Here is an 18,020-nt window from a genome sequence, read left to right on the forward strand (position 1 = left end):
TGTAAGGCATCACTATGTTCATACCATTGCTGTCGTGATCAGTGAATTAGTGTTTGATTCGCTTATGATGAGGTGGCGTGCACTTCATAATGCTCATGTCATGCACTGTCACGTCATGCACTGTCAAAACACATCAACAGAGCCTTCATGCTAAATGCCAGCTTGCCTGTGAAGGGAGCCCACGCAGAAGGAATTTACAGACACAGGCTCTCTCTTCCATAAGCAACAGTTATTTTTGTAACAGTCCATGTAATTCATCCATATCTAGCACAAGTGTCTTTCCAACCATTAGGGACTCCCTTTTATAAATGGGGATACGGAGGAGCTGGCCAGATATTGAGGAGTCTACTTTTTTTCATTTTAAATCGATGTACCAGACTTATCACCATGTATACAGAAGAGAAAAACTACACTGATGATTTAACCCACAATAAGATTTAATCTTAAGTACTATGCTAATGTTAGTAGAATGCATTTAAAAGCACATTTAATGCATTTAAAGGCATTTCTCTACAAATGCATTCAGCAACAAACCACTGCAAGCACAAGACATGCTATGCACTACCACACTTCCATGCTTACACACAGGGACATTAACACAAGCCATGCAGGACAATACCTTCAACTTTGACAAGTGTCCCAGTTCCTTAGCAGCACTGAAAATCAACTGTGTGCCCTATGGTTGCAAAAGTTAGAAAAGAAAGGAGGGGGGGAAAAAAAGGTTATAAACAAACTTCACATATTTCTTCTTTGAGCAAGTCAAGTCAGTTCACAGCAACTTTACATAACCACCCCAAGGCCAGGTACAACAACTGGACTCCTTGCCAGTTTATTACCTAGTATAAACACTGGCATTTCTGTGGATACTACATCAAGAGCTACTTCAGAGCACAATGTCTTGCTAACCAGTTCACTCTTGCTTACAGCAGCCACTCACACAGGATGAACCTTCAAATGGATTGCACAGGCTTGGGATACAGGCCATCTCCAAACACTCCTTTAGATTTCACGTCTAAATACACATGAAGACAGCAAAGACTGGCCAAAGCAAAAGATCACACAACCCCAAGATGATGAGAATCCCTCTACAGAGGCTCAGTCATCAGGGTGGGGGTAAGCACAGATCAGATCAGAAACAAAACTGGCCCTCAGCTGTTTAGGCCTGAGAGATTGCCAGTCCAGTGAATACTACAGCATTGCCTTCAAATGTCCTAGAGCTTGGTCAATGGCTCTTCTCCCCCACTGTGCCTTCCTGAAGCTGTATAACCAATGAAGAAACATAAAGGGAAGATGAACTCCAGTGACAGGAAATCTTGCTTCAAGTCACTTCACCACTCTCATTGTAAAAAAGTCTTCCTTTTATCTAGCCTAAATCTACCCTCTTCTGGTTTAAAAGCATGCTAGCTACATACCTATGTACCAATTGGTTATTTAGGCATTTGGAAAATAAATTTTACACATAAAATGTGTTTCAACCAAATCAGGTTGCTCAGAGTCCCATCTAACCTGGCCTTGAATATTTCTAGGGATGGGGCGTCTTGTATGAGGACTGTTGGTTTCACAAACTAAACGTCTCCAGTAAATCCAATTCTTCCTCCCTCTTCTTTACTATCCTTTCTTATCTTAGCAGTCTTTAACCCTCCCACTTCACCACAGCAGCCATGACCACTCCCCACCCCAAAATACCTCAAACTGTAATGAAGCAAGATGTAAACCCACAATTATTACACTGCCCTTTGCCCCTGCCTATGTCACTCAGCTTTCCTTTGCTGCCTTCTCTGGTATTTGTTCATTTGTTCCCTGACTATTTGTTCATAGCCAGCCTTGAACTGGCTACTGCTGCAAAGATCACTGCTGAAATAACTCTTTTTTTTAAGGATTAAAATGAACATCAGCCCCTCTAAAAGTCTGCCCTCAGCATAAAGTCTCTTTATACCTGTTGCTTGGGGTAGCAGAAGAAAAACAAGCAGTTTATACTGGAAAACCTAAGACTTGCTCTAGGGCAACTGGACACTCTCTGCCCATTAGAACAGCAGCCTAGAACTGAATTTTTAAGGTGAGGGGGCCTTTTCTTTAGTTTTTCCAGCTTTGGAAATTTATTCAAGCTGAAAAGCTGTGACCTGAAACCACAGATCACCTCTTGACTTTCTCTACTTGTAACCACCAGCTAACCCTCACTGTTTCTCAGCCTTTTATGTTTGCTGAATACAAACTGACACAGAATGAACATTATTGATTTTGTAGCTAAACAGAAGCTCTTGATAAATGATTAAATTCACAACTTTTGGCAGGGGTGGAGGGGAAAGTGCAGGCAGCACAATGAATCCACAAAGGAAAGCTTCTGAAATGAGACTGAGAGCTTAACCTGTTGTCAGTTTCCAATGGGTAGTGTTGAAGAGTACAGCTCTCTAATCTGAAAGAGCACAAATTTCCATGTGTTTCCAGCAAGGAGGGTTGAACATGACTGCACACCAGCAGCAACAGAGAGATTTCAATGTGGGCCATGCCAAATAACCCACCAGAATAAAGGGTTTCACCAGCCTCTGTTACCCAATGGATGTGCCTGCTGTTCTGTATGATTTGCCATGAAATTTTGTTGACTTACAGATCTTAAAATTTAAGGGTTTTCAGTCTATTGACCAAGCAGGAAACAAAAACCGAAACATTTTTATACCCAGAATTTTGAAAAAGGGAGTAGTCCCAAAACACGGTAATATCAACATTTCTTAATTCAGTATTTTCAGCATTCACTGGACACTTTTTTATGTATACATTTGAACAACATTAACCAGCCCAGGCATGTAGTCTTGCTGCCTCAGGCTTCTAAGGAGGGCAGGTCAGTAACACTGAGCAATACCCAGTGACTGGATACGCTCCGTGGAACAAAGCTGCTCAGATATCTCCCAGTTCTTGCACGCTAAGAAAATCCTCATCCATCAGTGACAACCTCTGTCAATGCATCTGCAAGGAGAGATTATTTTGCTGTTACACTGAGTTTGTCATCAATGCTGGTAACATCTAATGAAAATCTGGACAGCTCCCCTGCCAAATGGCATTCTTGTAAACAAGATGCCATACTCCTCAGAAAAGTTATTTATGCATGGAAAACATACCGCAAAGCTCTACAGACAGCACTTATTCCAGTTGTGCCAGGGAGTGAAAACAACTAAACTTAAATTATCAGGTAGCTTTGAGAAAAGCTGCCCACAATGGAATTGATTAAAATGTCAAGGATAGAATATGAGGACAAATTAAATTCTTATCATGAATCATGCCTAGCTCTGTGGCAAACGCAGCTGGAAAGGGGATGGTCCTTCATGCCGGTTTTTCTGGCTCTTCCCGTAATACTAGTTTTACTTTCCTAAACCCCGTAGAAACAAGAAACACACCTATAGTCCACAACACAGAGATTTTCAATTCCTTGTTAATGGTCTGATGCTTTTTTGTCCCTTCAGTGAAAGCATTTAGAGAAGGATCATCAGCTGACTGAAGTCTAATTGTTGGAAGCCAACAGAACTGCACTGATTTATACTCCAAGTGACTCAAATCCTTAAAGCTTAACTGTCCCACTGCTCAGCTGACAAAGTTAGGAAACAAAAGCCTGCTGCAAGTTTTTTGGATTCCAATCCTTTTTTGGAAACCATATTATTAGCGATGCTTATTTTTCTGAGACATAACAGTGAAAGGAAGTTTCATCTGGTATTGTACATTCTTTTCCCATATTTTTTTAGTTCCTATGTTCAATAACAATGAGATCTGATAATTTAACTTAGCATTTAAGTTCATTTAAAAAACTCAATCATATCTGGTAATGTTTGTTAGCACACATAAAAATAAAACTATTTTTTAGTTGTTGTGGTGTATTAAACCACAAAAATTGACAAAATAGGCTTAAAAGTGGGATGAAAAGAGGAAAATAATTACTTGTCAGTACAGAGAACTAGGCACATATGCAGTTCACAGACCATAATTTTATTCAACTCTAAGAAAGTTTTTTCTCCTCATCACAGAGGCAGCCTTGAACTTTTCTGCTCCAAGCTAGCACAAGGAAGAGGATTCATTTAAACTAACAGAAGTTAAGAAAGGTTTCAGAAAACCTTTTGAAGCCATACTCTCCTCCACCACAGAGTAGGTCTGGAGCAGCACAGGCAGATGAGCCTGAAAAACAGTCTGGAAGTCACATGCAAATTCTGTCCTCAGCTTGAAGAAAATTTAGTTCTTATCCTGTTCTCATTTAGTGAAGAGAAGTCTGACAAGTAGAAAAAAAGCACAGCAGAAGCAAGCACAAACAGAACCTTATGTGAATGGCTGCAGTGTACTGTGTGAAATAAATAAAGGAGAGACTCTAGAGGAATCACCTGGGTGTAAAGTGAGCACCTCTTCTCTCACTTGACTAGTCACTGATGGCACGGTACAGTTTCATCCTAAGCAGCAGAGAAAGAGATGGATAACTAAACTGTTAATATCCCCACGTGTTGTGCACTGAACCCCAAAGTAAGGATTCCCAGAGTGTATATCCACTTAGCCATGATAGAAGGTGTTTAATTACATGCTGGATCTTAAAATTAGTGAGGTGTGAATTACTTAATGAGTTACTGGAGATCACATTGCTGCTAATCTCACAAGCCACAGGCAGAGAGTGCTCAGAGAAGTTGAAGTCACCCATCTGAAAGTCATGAAGGACCAGCAGCTCAGGTCCTCAGAGTGGGAGGTTGTGAAACTGCCCTGTCCCCACTGGATTCCTCACAGAGTTAACACTTTCTCACCTGAGCCCCACACAGCAGAATCTTCCAGAAGCTAATTTAAGTGGAATTGTTAAGTCTGGAGAGAGGCATTTAAGCGCTATGCAGTGGCAGGGCCACACAAGTGACAGGCGAGGCAAACTGCAGTGTGATGGGAACCTTCTACCCGAGTATGCTTTCCATGTTCTCCATCAAAAAAAAGACTTCTGCACCTCCAACAATTTTGCAGAAAGAAGAGAAAATATTTCATAAAAGAGATTCTTTTCTGCCATGAATATCCTCTACTTCTTAAGGGCTGCACATGAATTTTAGGACAGAAATTCCCATCAGTGGTCGTTCAAACACGGAGAGGCACCACCAGGGCTTTCTGTTCCTGAGGGCTGGGAGGAAAGCGTGTTACAGTGCCTGAGGCTATTTGTGTCTGATGTGCTTTCAAAAGAAAAGAAAAACGCAAGAAAATAAAAAGCCAAATTAGATAAGAGCTGCTTGGCACAGAAGTAGAATACCAAAGAGAAAGTACTGCTTCTGTCCATGCTGGCAACCTTGTTCTGCCTTGCCCTGCTGGCCTTCACTGCTGGGAACGATGAAAATCTGGTGGTGACAGAATAAACTGCTATGCCCCAGAGAACAGTGGAAGCAGCTCTTCGTCCTTGCAGCTCATCCAGCCTCACCACAGGTTCCCTGCTCAAGGACTGCAGACAAGGCCATTTTAATCATTGCATTGTTCCTAACTGTCCTTCTGGAACAGCAACTCTTTTCCAGTTTAGACTAGTTCAGCCTCCTTGCTACCATACAACTAATTAGACACCAAGAAATCCAGCTATGAGTATTTTGCATTATCTCAGACAAGTATGTGCTTCAATTTGCTTCATAATTTGAAACTGAGATGATGGCAACAAGAAACTATGAAAAAAACTTGAAATGGCTTATAGCAACATCCTGCAGGTTGCAAGAATTGGCTGATCACAGTTATTGCCTCTTTCACGATACAAGTACTGAATCACTCTCCTACTCTGCCTTTGAAATCCAAAACTAGCAAGCATAAAGCTCAAGCAGCTCCTCCCTAGTTCTCTCTAATGCCCTTGATCTCACTGATTCCATTCCAAATGGGTCATGTTAATGCTGCTCCTACATGATGATTTTAGCACCTGTCCCCGAAGACTCCTTTTTAAAAGCAATTCAACCAAGACAAAGAAATTTTGTCTTCCTAAATTTATTTTCTTTTTCTTCTTTATGAATCACAAAGGCAACTAGAAATGATTATTCCAAATCTGAGCTCAGAGAAAGCAGTCTTTAGCAAATTATGCCTCACGGTAATTTTATGGTTGTAGGTATGACAGCACACTTCCTCTCAACAGTTTTATTTAAAGTCATCATCATCAACGCCAGGGACAAAGGGCCCTCCCTCTCAGAGCAAGAAACACCTAGAGCAGGAGGTAGGTTTGAATCACTTCCCTGGACACTGCAACCCAGGAAGCCCAGTCCAAATATGTGAGGGAACTGCTGAATAGTGAAAACCACTATTGTTCTACTCACCACTGGGAAAAAAGTAAGGCTACATAAATGAGCTACAGACCGCAAGTTTACTCTTAACAGCAAGAAGAAAAGAAGTTTTGGATCATCTGCAAATAATGAGGTTACAGACCAAACTTCACACTGCCTCCAACTGAGTGTCATCCCCCAGAGCAGCTGGGCATGCATGACTGACATTTAATCAGTTTCTGTGGTTTCTCAAAACTGGAGAAGAGTTAATCTTCCATTGTTAAAAGCATCACTACATTCATGACACAGATTCATCCAGCATGTCCACACAGCTGAACAATTATACAAAACCCTGCCTTTGAGGGAAAACTATCTGGACACGCTTCCAACTCCCCAGCATCACAAAGAGAGAAATCCTGCCAGCCAATGCTGGTGTTAAAGACTTCTGGGAGGGTTAAATTGGGGGATGGGTGATTAAAAATCACGCTCAAATTAACCATGTCTAATTGTGAGAGAGACACTCTGGCTAATAAATAATCAGGCAAAAGTGGCTACAGATCATGACCTAAGCCCATGAAGCCTACCTGTTCCATAATCCCCCCCACACACAGAGCTCTCCTGAGAGGATTGCAAAGCCCTAATCAGTGCAAACTGATACAATGGACAGAAATTCCTTTTGGATCATGGATTTTGAATCGTGGTTTTTTTTCTAGAGCATGCTCTGTATCTTGCAACCCTACCATAAATAGAGATGCTCTCTTTCTTTACCAAGTTTATGTCTTACCAGACATGTTTTTCCATCCTCAGGCAGGCTACAAGCAGACAATTTTACCTGTATGGATGACTCACTAGGTCAGGGGGATGAGTTACACCGGCAATGGCAACACTTTCTGGTATGAGTCAGGAAGGAGAAAATGCTTTACCGTATGGTCTGTAAGAGGAGGCAGCACAATCAGCTTCTCCATGGTGTTCATTACCACCCTCCAGAGCTCTTTCAGCACCCGTTTCAACACTGTCTTTTCACACACAGTCGCAAACAATGTCAGGCTGCAGGGAGAGAGCAAGAACTGAGTAAGTACAGCGAGCACAATATGCAATGAAAGAAAAGGAGCTGCATATGGAAGATTCAGTGCCCTATCCAAAGCAGTTTGTCATAACAATTGCTTTAAGGGTAAAAATCTTCCCTTTTCGTAAAGCAGAGCCTGTGTTCACCCTTGGAGTTCTAGCACTAAAAACCCTGGCGAAAATGGATGATTGACATTTCTGACCCAAATAATTTCTATATATTGACCTGGGGATTACAGAAGTTATCGCTTGGTGATAGGTGGTTGGGAATAATATATATAATCCAAGTAAGTGCAGGTACATTGAACAGGATCCCTTTAAGATGTGTCTGGTTTACAGATTATATAGAAAAAAACTACAAATATAGAATAATTGGTTTTAAGCTTCAAGGGGTTACTATAATGATTTTTGATGGATACCTAAATTAATACTTCCCAGAGTGCTGTGCAGAAATTCCTGCACAGCTTCTGATAGCTGCTGAAGTATCTAAATCTTTCACCTCTAAAATCACCCCAAAGTATTTCTTGGACAACTCCATATTTTGTTGTGATTGCATTCACCAATCACCTGCCATGTGTTTATCTGCTTTAACACAAAGAGCTTTATCTCCCTAGCTTTTCTTCCTTTTTTATTGTCCAGGCTATGAAAAAGGCCAAGAACTGTTAGAACCTCCTTTGAAACATTTGTTGAACTTCGGGATTTACCAATCACACTGTGAGAGCTACAGAACAGGAACTCTGTGGCCAGCAGCACTCAGACAGCTGACTCTTCTCCATTATGCACCATCTTCTCCCAACCTCCCTTCTTCCCACAGCTGGTTAGACAGTAAATGAACAAAACCAAACAGGGACAAGACTGATGTGGGTGGGATGCAGGAAGCATTAAAAAATACTCTCCTTCTGTAAAGGAGGAAAGAAAATAAACCAGACATGCATTATCATAATCAAATTACTCGCTCCACAGCTGGATGGCAAGCCTGTAGCATACAAAGCTCTCGGTGGTACAAAGGATTCTGGCTTTTCAGGATTCATGACGGCATGCATGGAAGATGATCAGATGAGAAGGCTCCTAGATGTAATGACTGCTGCAGAGTCACTTAGTACACAGTGACCCAAGAGCAAGATGGGATAATCAACACTAAGTGCAACCAACCCCCCTATATTTTAAACTTGTAAAGCTTCACATCTCTTGCAGCATTTATTATGAAAATTGCTGGCCATTCCTTACTAAATTAAGAACTGATGTAAAGCAGCATTAAGTTTAACTACTACAAGGATTAAAAACCATTTCTGTTTGCAGTTCAAGACTTGACTTACAAAAATTATGTCCAGTAGCCACATTTAGCTGTCCCTGACCAGCTGAATCATGCTGCATGGTATTAATGCAATGGTTAATTAAAGCAATGGATCAACCTTGGGCACATTCCATGGTTCAGAAGCTTATTTGCTAGTCAGAACAGCAGCAGGTATAACTAGAACACACATTTGACACGACTGTGATACTGAGTAGAATATGTACATAAGCAGTACATAAGCACTGTTTGCAATATGCTTGCAAATTGTCTACAGTAAAATCTCTATAGGACAAAAACCCACAGCTAGAAAATTCAGAATTTCAGTCTTTTTCACTGCTTGATCAGCAGTGTGTTTTGCTGATTGCTATAATTACTGGAGGTAGATGAAGAACTGTGAGTGTGCTTTGGCTCTGAATGAAGGCTAAAGAGCCTATTCATGGCTTGTGAGAGGCAGATAAGGGAAGAAAAGGTATTAATTCATCTTGAAAATTTGGAGACTGAAAATCTCAGTAACAATTCAAGAACAGAGAGCTATTTTCCCCTCTGCCTCATTCTTGTTCCAATCCAATGAACCATATGTATAGCATATATTTGAACACTCCCTTACTTTCCATCCAGGAAGTCCATCAGTGGTCTCAGGACATTATCTGCATCTTGTGCAACTGTGTTTCTGGCATTAGCAGCAGAATTTGCTGTCCCTTTCACTTGACAGAGGATATCAGACATTTGCTTGACACACTCATCAATCCGAGTCTGAAAGCTGCACAGATAGGAGAGAGGCAAAACCCAAGATTATTAGTGGCAGAAACACAAGGTAAAAAATTTCAAGTTCACTCAGTTTCACCCTCTCCTTTCACAAGACTTGCTGTTCTTTTCCTTACTGTATTTGTTACCAAGGGGCATGCTCTCCAGCTCCTTATGCCCACCACCCACACACCTGTGAACATGAGACACGAGCACATTTGAGAGGAGTTTGTTCATTCATCTTCCAGCAAGAAATGATCCTTTCCTGACTTCAAGAAATGCTGTTAGTCTTAGCTCAAAGCACTCTGCTCTACCCTTTGCTTTCTCCACCACAGAGACTGGGATATCACACAAAGCAATGACACAATGCATGCCCCACTCTAAGCACCCAGGAGCCCATCAGCAGAAATCCAGTTATGACCCATCATAGGCTAATTCTTTAAAATAATGGAGACAGCCTGAAGGCAGGCACCAGCTTAAACCAGTTCACTGCCATACAGTCCACACCAAGTCTCAAACTGGGATGTGGGGCTCAGCTGCAAAGTGCAGTGTCCCTGTAACGAAGTGACACACAAGGCATTAAAGCACAATTACTTTTCCACCTCTTCCTGCTAAGAGGCGGTTCAAAATTAAATAATGCAGTGATTAAAAATTATGAATAGATCAGCAGAGCTGACAACAAATCAATTCAGCAAATAAAGGAAAATGCTTTGACATTTAAAAGAACAGTTACTAACAATAGGCACTACAAGTGACATTTAACTATCCATTAATGGCACAGAGGTTTGAAAACAGGAAGAGAAGCCAGTGTTAGGAGCTAGGGTAAAGATTTAAAAGCAGCTACAAAAGTTTGGAAGTCAGCTTTACAGCTGCAAAAAGGCCCTGAACTTCTGATGTGCGAGCCACTGGGGACACCTGTGGGTTGGGTGTGAGTGTGCAACTTCTCTGCCCCATGGCTCTCATCCTCTTTCTCCACCTGGTCACCTTTCCTGCTCTGCCAGCCTCATGGCCCCTCTTGCTCAATTCTAGCCTGCCTCTCACTGGAAAAATTCCAGAGCTGTCTCCCACCTGCCCTGTTTCTAGCAGAAAGAGTGCTGCAGCAGTCAGTTGTGGCTGCAATGTCAGTTTAACCAGAGACCTAAGCCACATCAAGTAAAAGAGCATAAAAAATTTCCTGTGCCATTAACAGTCCCTGTTCTGCCACAGACCAATCCCACCCCACAGTTCTCCCATCACTACATCAACTGCAGGACCCTGCTTCAAGATGCTTTAAACCCCCCAGTCAGGGATGGAAAATAACAATGCCTTCATAGATAAAAAGTAATACAAGCCAAAATGGTTACCTATTTTATGAAAAACAGTAGATCAGTTACTGTGGCAACAGGTTCACCTGAAAGTGAAGCTTGTGTAGATGTACAGCCTAACAGGAACCCTTGGCAGCAGCAAGCTAAAAAACACTTCACCTATGCTGTCAGACAGGGCCTGCTGCTCCTTAATTCCTCCAGGAATTCCTTCCTTCACTCCTACAGCCTCCAAGAACAAAACATCAGTTAGCCTTGCATGAAGGATAAACCCTTCCAAGACTCCTCTCAAAGTAGAAAATGCTTCTGTGTCCGGACAAAATCCTCTCTCAGCACAAGGGTGGTGAGTCTCTCAGGACATGTGCTGCCTTCTCAGCAAATGCAATTATCTCACATAGATGAAGAGTTAAGATCTGCACTGTCAGGTGTGCACAGTGTTGAAGGAGCAACTGTTTACAGACTCTGCACAGAATCTTTTGGATATCGGTCTTATCTCCCCAGTTTATATCCTTTAGGACATCATGCTTATATAGTACACTGCAGCTCTGCTTTTCACTCTCTGAGACTGTTAAGGAATAATGAAGCACCTGAACCATCTGACTGCCTAAATCTCTGGCTGGGTCATCTCTCTAAAACACTCCCCAGTATGTATGCTGATACTGGATAATCTCTTTAATCATATTTGCAAATGCTAAGATTGTCCCCTAATTGTTTTGTAGCAGTGACACCATGGAGAAAATACTCAGATTAAAAAAAAATTCACCTCCCTAATCATTATTTCTCAGTCACCCTCCATCTAATTATGAACTTCATTGATTCTATTCAGTTACAGTCTGAGTCTTTCCATTTCTTGCTGTAGCATCTATTACTGGCAATAGGAACAGCTCACTTATCTCCCTGTTTAGCTTTGTGTGCTGAAATCCAGTCATTGACAAATCCCACCATGATTTTTTAGCCATAAGAACTGCGTAAGTCAACCCTGGGAGGCCAACTTGGTACAATTTGCTCTGCCTTAACCATGTTCAAGCTACACTACGGCTCATGCCTGCACTAATCCTGCTATGCAGCACAACATGAAATGAATGGGGTTTGTAGTGACAAGTGGTTGTTTTCGAAGAACATTCAAGAGTTCTGTATTTTTAGATTTCACTTAATTGACATCCTTTATAGTTCACTACAGAAGTCTTATAAAGTTAAGCACGTTTTTATCCTCAGGTAAATGGTAACATGATTTCCACGTCAACATGCAAAACCTAATTGCCATCAATTACTTCAGCAATACTTTAAAGAGCTCCTTGAAACACTAGGTAACATTTGCAGCAGTATTAGAACAAGTCAATCTCAAATTCCAAACCTGTTTCCTTCTTATTCCAGTATTCATTTAACAATCAGAAATCAGTCAGCTGTTTCATACATTTAGAGCACAATGTTTAAACAAGAATGTTGCTTCATAAACACTAAGCTGGAAACAGCTTTGCGAGCAGTAAAGGAGCAGGCAATTCTGTTACTGACAAGCACTACTTACTGAAAAAAAAAAATCACTCTGTGTAATTCAAATACATTTCACAGTTGAGGGATCTCCATGTTACATTTCCAAGCAGAGAAATACAGAGGAGAAAAATGTTAATATTAAAAATGTTTCTCACTTCCCTAGATGGTCTCTGTATTTGAAAGGCCATGAATTAAGGACAAAAAGAAAAATATAATGCAGTTCACAGGAGTTTCTTTTCTTTCTTAACCTGACTGAATGAGGTTAGACAAAAGAAAGGAATGCACCAAGGACAAGGACCTTGTAATACTCACCTGTTACCAAACACTGCACTGAGCTCATCCAAAACATTGTTCAGCTTCACCTGGAGCTCTTTGAGATGGTCACTTGCTTCTGCATCCAACTGTGGATGAAAAGAAAAGCATTTAGTTTGAATCCAGAGGGCAGTCTACTGTCCTTTGCAGTGCTTCTCTTCACTGTTGAGGCTACACTTAATAAGCAGGTGAACTATGCCCACTGGACCCTGCCAGGTAGGATGCTCTCCTCCACTGCCTGCTGCTGCTGCTACAGAAGCTGTGAAATCATCAACAGGTACTTGCTTAAAAAGCAGCAAGTAATTTCCCCAGGCTCCTATCCCTTTCAGTATTGTTCCCGATGTTTGTAAAGTTGAGCAAGAAAGGGAATGTGAACTCCCTGTGGCCAAGAGTGTATCTAGGCTGAGAATCCATCAAGTAGTGGGCATTACCCTGGGCTCACAGGTAATTTCACCCCTCTGAGTCTAGAAGGATACAGGGCTTTTCAGACTGGTTGTTACTACTCATGCATTTCTTCGTGCACGATCTTGAAAGAAGCTGTTTCGCCTTTCACCCTGCTGTCAAATACTCCAGCTGAAGATTGACCCAGACACTGCTCTCAGAAGGTTGGGCCCCAGCTATTTTGAAAATCCGGCCACAGTATCATGGCAGGAGCTGTTTCGATCTTTTGTGGATCATTTTTGGAAAGTAAAATCTCAGCTACTGGTATTGAGCAAATGTAGCTCTACTCTCACATGGAACCAGACAGTTTTTTGTATGCAAGTGTTCAGAGGAAAACAAAAAACAAGTGCCCCAAGCACTACATGAATGCTGCTGACACCTTGGCAAGTTCTGCAAGGAAGTGCTTCCTCCATTCTTATCAGTCCAAATCCACCTGTTTTAAATTGAACATGATTTATACTGTCTTGTATTCCAGATGCAGCCACCCCTCCAGCCTCAAAAAAGCCACTTCTGAGCAACATACCTGTGTGTACACATAGCAGCACTGAATGAATGCTTTCAGATCATTTGCTCATAAAAAGTAACTTGTAAAACAGATTTGCCTGTGTATGCAGGCAGACAAGATGTTTGTAAAACAAAAAGCTTCCTCTAAGGCAGAGCATCTATTTAGGAATGCAGTGAGCCAGGTACCAGTACAGTGGTTAAAAATCAGTTCAGATTTTTATGGTATATCCATCTATACAGGATTTGAACACGACAGGAGCCCCCACTTCTAAAATCAGTGCTGAAGCCCTCTTCATATTCCTTCAGCATCTGGCAGAGAAAGCCAAGCCTTAGGGGATTTGGAATCTGATCCGTTCATTTTCCTGTTGTAAGCTGGCATGGAAAATTGACTCTATTACACATTTGAACCTGTGCTAATGAAACTTCTGGATCAGAATTTTAAAAGTAATTAAAGTAAGAACCAACAACCAAGCAAATGATGATTACTTAGGCCTTGTAACTTTAAGCATTGCTGCCTCCGATTATTTTTCCCTTATTGAAGTAAATTTCTTTTCCTATTATCTTTACAACACCTCTTGCTCTATGACAGCAGAAGGAAGCTAATGTCATGCCAATCAGCATTCATTCTACCTACAAGCCAAGCGTATAGGTAACAAAATAAAAACAGCATTTGGTGTTGGTGGTTTCTCTTGCCCCTATACTAACCCTTCCCTCCTACTGTGTAAAGGCACAATGAGTCACAAGCTGTCTGATTTGCTCTCTACAATTAATGGTACTGAATTGCCCTCTGATTTCAGTCATTTCTGACAGATTTGAGGTAGGACCAGTTCATGACTCATGAAAACATTCCAACTAACTTCTTTTCCAGTCAGAAAAAAAAAAAAAAGACAGAAGAATTTTACAATTTACTTCTACTTCTTTGTAAGTTATCAGATGCACAGTCTAGAGGATATTTGAGGTCAGGAGCAACAACTTGTTGGCCTGGTTCATGAATGATGCAACCAGTGATGTATTTTACTGTGAGGTGGCCTGGAGAGCTCACTGGTTACCTCTAAGCTTTCCCTCACTGCTGTATTTTACTGCGAACTGATCTTCCTCATAGCAGACGCACTGCTGTCCCACTACTGCAAGAAGAGACAGCTGGAACAGTGCTTTGCCAGGGGGATGAGCTCCATTATCTGTGGTAAGGAACTCTCACTCCTCCAGAACATCAGCTCACAACTCTCTGGATACAACTGGCAAGACAGCTGCCCAGGCTTAACTTTGAGGTGCCCAGCCTCATCCTCAGGAAGCCAAACCCTGGTGGTAAGCATTCTGGTTCAGCATCCCCAAAGCCCCTTGTCACACTAGAAAAGCTGTTGTTTTCTGAGCAACTGCTATGAGGGAAGAAGGACTCCACATAACACATTACTGATGGTTAATACTTAGGTATTGGCCTGCTCTGGCTCGAAAGCAAGTTTTGGGGAATTACCTGAGTGTGATTTAAGTTCATTAGGAAGGTGCTGGTAGGTGTGTACTGCCATTTCCCACGCATAAATCACATGCCAGTAACAGAGTACTGCAGCATCTGGTATTAACTGCAAATGTGGCCAGCGTGGTGAAGCACTGATAAGAGTGCTCAAATGAACCCACAATGGTGTTGCTGTTGCTGCTCACTCAATGAATTTTAAGCGTATCAGCTATCACTGATAGCAGGAAATGCTACTTGGACTGCACGATAAATTTGGCTGGTATAGCAGAAAACAGGATTAGACAGCTGGGTCACTGCCACATGTCACATCCACACCATTTCTCTCAGCAGGCTTATGATCTCCATTCTGTGGGTGTATCAGAGATAATTCAGAGGAAGAATGAAAAGTTCTCTGTGCAAAACATGGGACAGTGAAGTGGCTTCTGATCTCTGAGCAAATGTTCCAATTCCAGAGGAAATAATGGCTGGCACAGACACAGTTCTGTGTCTGAGGCTTAATGTGTGATGCTGAAAACTGAGGTGCAAAGAGGGAAAGCTAATCCCATATTTAAATTTCAGGGGAGAAATCAAGTCTCTGTTAATTTTCTGAAAATATTTGGGACTTGGCATTTGAAAGAATCTCAGCCTCAAAGTCTCATCTAGGGGTTCCATTTAGGGCTGGAACCTCAAATTCTCTGCTAATCTGAATGGTGGCATTTATACTGAAGTGCTATTAACTTGAATTTAGGATGATCTTCTCCTCCTTTCCTCATGCATGAAACAGAACCCCCGACTCCAAGAATCCAAGTTTTCCAAGAGACTTAATTAGTTCTTCTTTGGTTTCCACACACACTGGTGAAGCATGAGTGGCCAGAACTGGAAGGCTTTTCTGTAGGTGGTGTAGGTGGAGAGACATGACTCTTGCCTTCTAGAAAGCTCAAGATGTTAATCAATTCACACCTAAAAGGCAGAGACACTGTGAAATCATCAGGTCTGATCTGGCATATCAGTAGCTAAAGAATTATGCCCTGATACTATATTTTAGCTTTATGAAAGTTATGGAGTTCATCTGACTCCAGTTTGAAGCTGCTGGCTTTTGTTCTGCCTCCCTCTACCAGCTCCTGGGAGCTCAGCAGATCCAACCCCCCTTTAAGGACTCACTTGCACTGAATTTTCGGGCATCTCCCCACTTTCCTACAGGATTCAAGAGTAAGGAACATGGAGCACTGAATCCAAACAATAGCTGCCAACTTCCCAAATACTAGGGTGGCCTTAGCTCCGGCATGTGGGATGCTAAAGAGCAGCAAACAGTAGATACCACAAATCCTTTGAGAACATTCCTATTTAAGTCTTGGCTGTTTCTAAGCTGTCCTGCAATTTGTTATTCAGGTGGCTAACTTAGGATTTAAAATGTGGGCTAACCCTGGCTAAGCATTAAGAGGAGAGTTTCCTGAAGCTTTAATTGTGCAGATTAGCTTGAAACCGAAGGCATGAAAATTGTATGATGACAATACGCTGCTACTCAGCAGCTAATTCCTTGGGTTCCCTAGGCAGTGCTCGTCTTTGATACTCACCTCACATGCTTCCCTTGGGGAAAAAAGGTATAGAAATGTTTTAAACTACTCTTCCACACTACATCTAGATTCCAGAAGTGTGCAATGCAGTATAGCACCTTTTAATTTCACTCCCATGAGTTCATTACTCGTGAAAAGCTAAGCAAAATAATGGACTGCAGGCTGAAGTCTGCTGGAAAACCACAGAGGTGGGTAGAAAATACAAGTCATGTTTGGTTTTATTAGGAAAAGTAATGAATGAACAAATACGGCTAAATTCAGGCAAACACTAGCACTGAATGTGTGTAGTCCACCCTAGCAGAGAGCTAAATTATAATCTCCATTCTGCTGGTGTAATGGAGATGATTCAGAGGAATCAAATGTTTCAAAAGGTATTCACGTACCCAGTTTTTATCCAGGACTCACCCCCCCATTTCACTGTTCATTATACTTTTAATGCTATCTGCCACTTCATAAACACTGCCCTTCCAAAACATGCTTTAGGGATGTCTGAGAATACGCCTGGGTCATGATGAAGCTGTTTTGATCCCATGAGATCAATACAGCTTAGAAGGGAAATAAAAGTATTAATTATATTCCTAAAAATTATTTAAGGTATTTTTCTCTGCGTATGCATGTGTGTTTATGTATTTGTGTGTATATATATGTTTGCCCTGAGTTCTCAAGCACAGACCCAAGGGAATCCCTCCAGAGCTCTCTAAAGCTCATTGTTTCTAACTAGTAATATTCAGAGACCACATGATGTTGACACATTAAACTCAGAGATGCTGGGCAATTTTTGCCCTGTTTTGAGTACTACAGTTCAGAAAATAATACGAAAAGTGAGGGGAAAAGACACCATAACTCACTGGGGGCAGTGGGTGGAGGAGAAAGTAAAGAAAGGCACTATATCCAGGAGCCCAATCTCAATAAATAGTACTGGGCAAGCACTTCTGCTCCATGTTATGCCACTATACTGCAGGGTGACCACAGGTGAGCCGTGTCCGTTCATTTCCCTTGCTGCAAAAGGGAATAAATGACCTGGATTTCCCTAGGGATGTGCTCTGGACCCACTGGCAAAGACCACCAGGTAGCAGCAGTATTTCAGAGCTTTCCAGAGTTGTGCAGTGCTACAGCTACAGCTGTAGATGGAGATGGATCTGGGAATCAGAAGCAGATGAAGCCACAAGCACACAGTAACTGAAACCAGTCCCCGAGGTCTGGCTGCATATATGCCACAAGTAACAATGCCACAGGAACAATGGAATATTTGGTACCTGGCTCTCAAAAACACCTTTAAGAACACAAGAAGTTGAACATTTCAAGACCAGGGCATACCACTGTGCTAGTTTCTTACATTCCCAAGGAGGCAGTTCCTTTGTCGATAGTCAGGATAATGCTTACTTTTGTGCAAGCTTCCGTGTCATGTATAGATGAATATAGAACAAATCTGCCACAGAAAGTAAGAACTGTCCCTCCTGAAGGAAGATAAACCCCACAGATGCATTTCCAGGAAGTTCTATTTTCAAAGCTGTTGTCTCACCTACTTGTTACTCAATAGTCAGGTTTGATCTGCAGCAGAAAGACTACTCAAACTAGGACAAGACCTTGTTTACTCTAGCAAAACAGGGAACCTGGCAG

The 18,020-nt window shown here is 41.7% G+C and overlaps 1 protein-coding gene across 7 annotated transcripts in view; it reads right to left on the reverse strand.

Annotated features, from left to right (window-relative positions):
* UNC13B (unc-13 homolog B) overlaps positions 1 to 18,020 on the reverse strand; it is a 206,048-nt gene that overhangs the window by 14,953 nt on the left and 173,075 nt on the right. For all 7 annotated transcript variants that reach the window (XM_042028646.1, XM_042028645.1, XM_042028644.1 and 4 more), the window contains 4 exons: positions 12,432 to 12,520; positions 9,191 to 9,343; positions 7,148 to 7,271; positions 620 to 676 (listed from right to left, as the gene is read on the reverse strand). In XM_042028646.1, coding sequence (XP_041884580.1) covers positions 620 to 676; positions 7,148 to 7,271; positions 9,191 to 9,343; positions 12,432 to 12,520 — 423 coding nt within the window. The remainder of the gene's footprint in view (positions 1 to 619; positions 677 to 7,147; positions 7,272 to 9,190; positions 9,344 to 12,431; positions 12,521 to 18,020) is intronic.

The sequence above is a fragment of the Corvus kubaryi genome, unplaced genomic scaffold (genome assembly GCF_017639235.1).
Source record: "Corvus kubaryi isolate FWS band 111438036 unplaced genomic scaffold, C.kubaryi_AGA036_p1.0 37308, whole genome shotgun sequence".
NCBI lineage: Eukaryota > Metazoa > Chordata > Aves > Passeriformes > Corvidae > Corvus > Corvus kubaryi.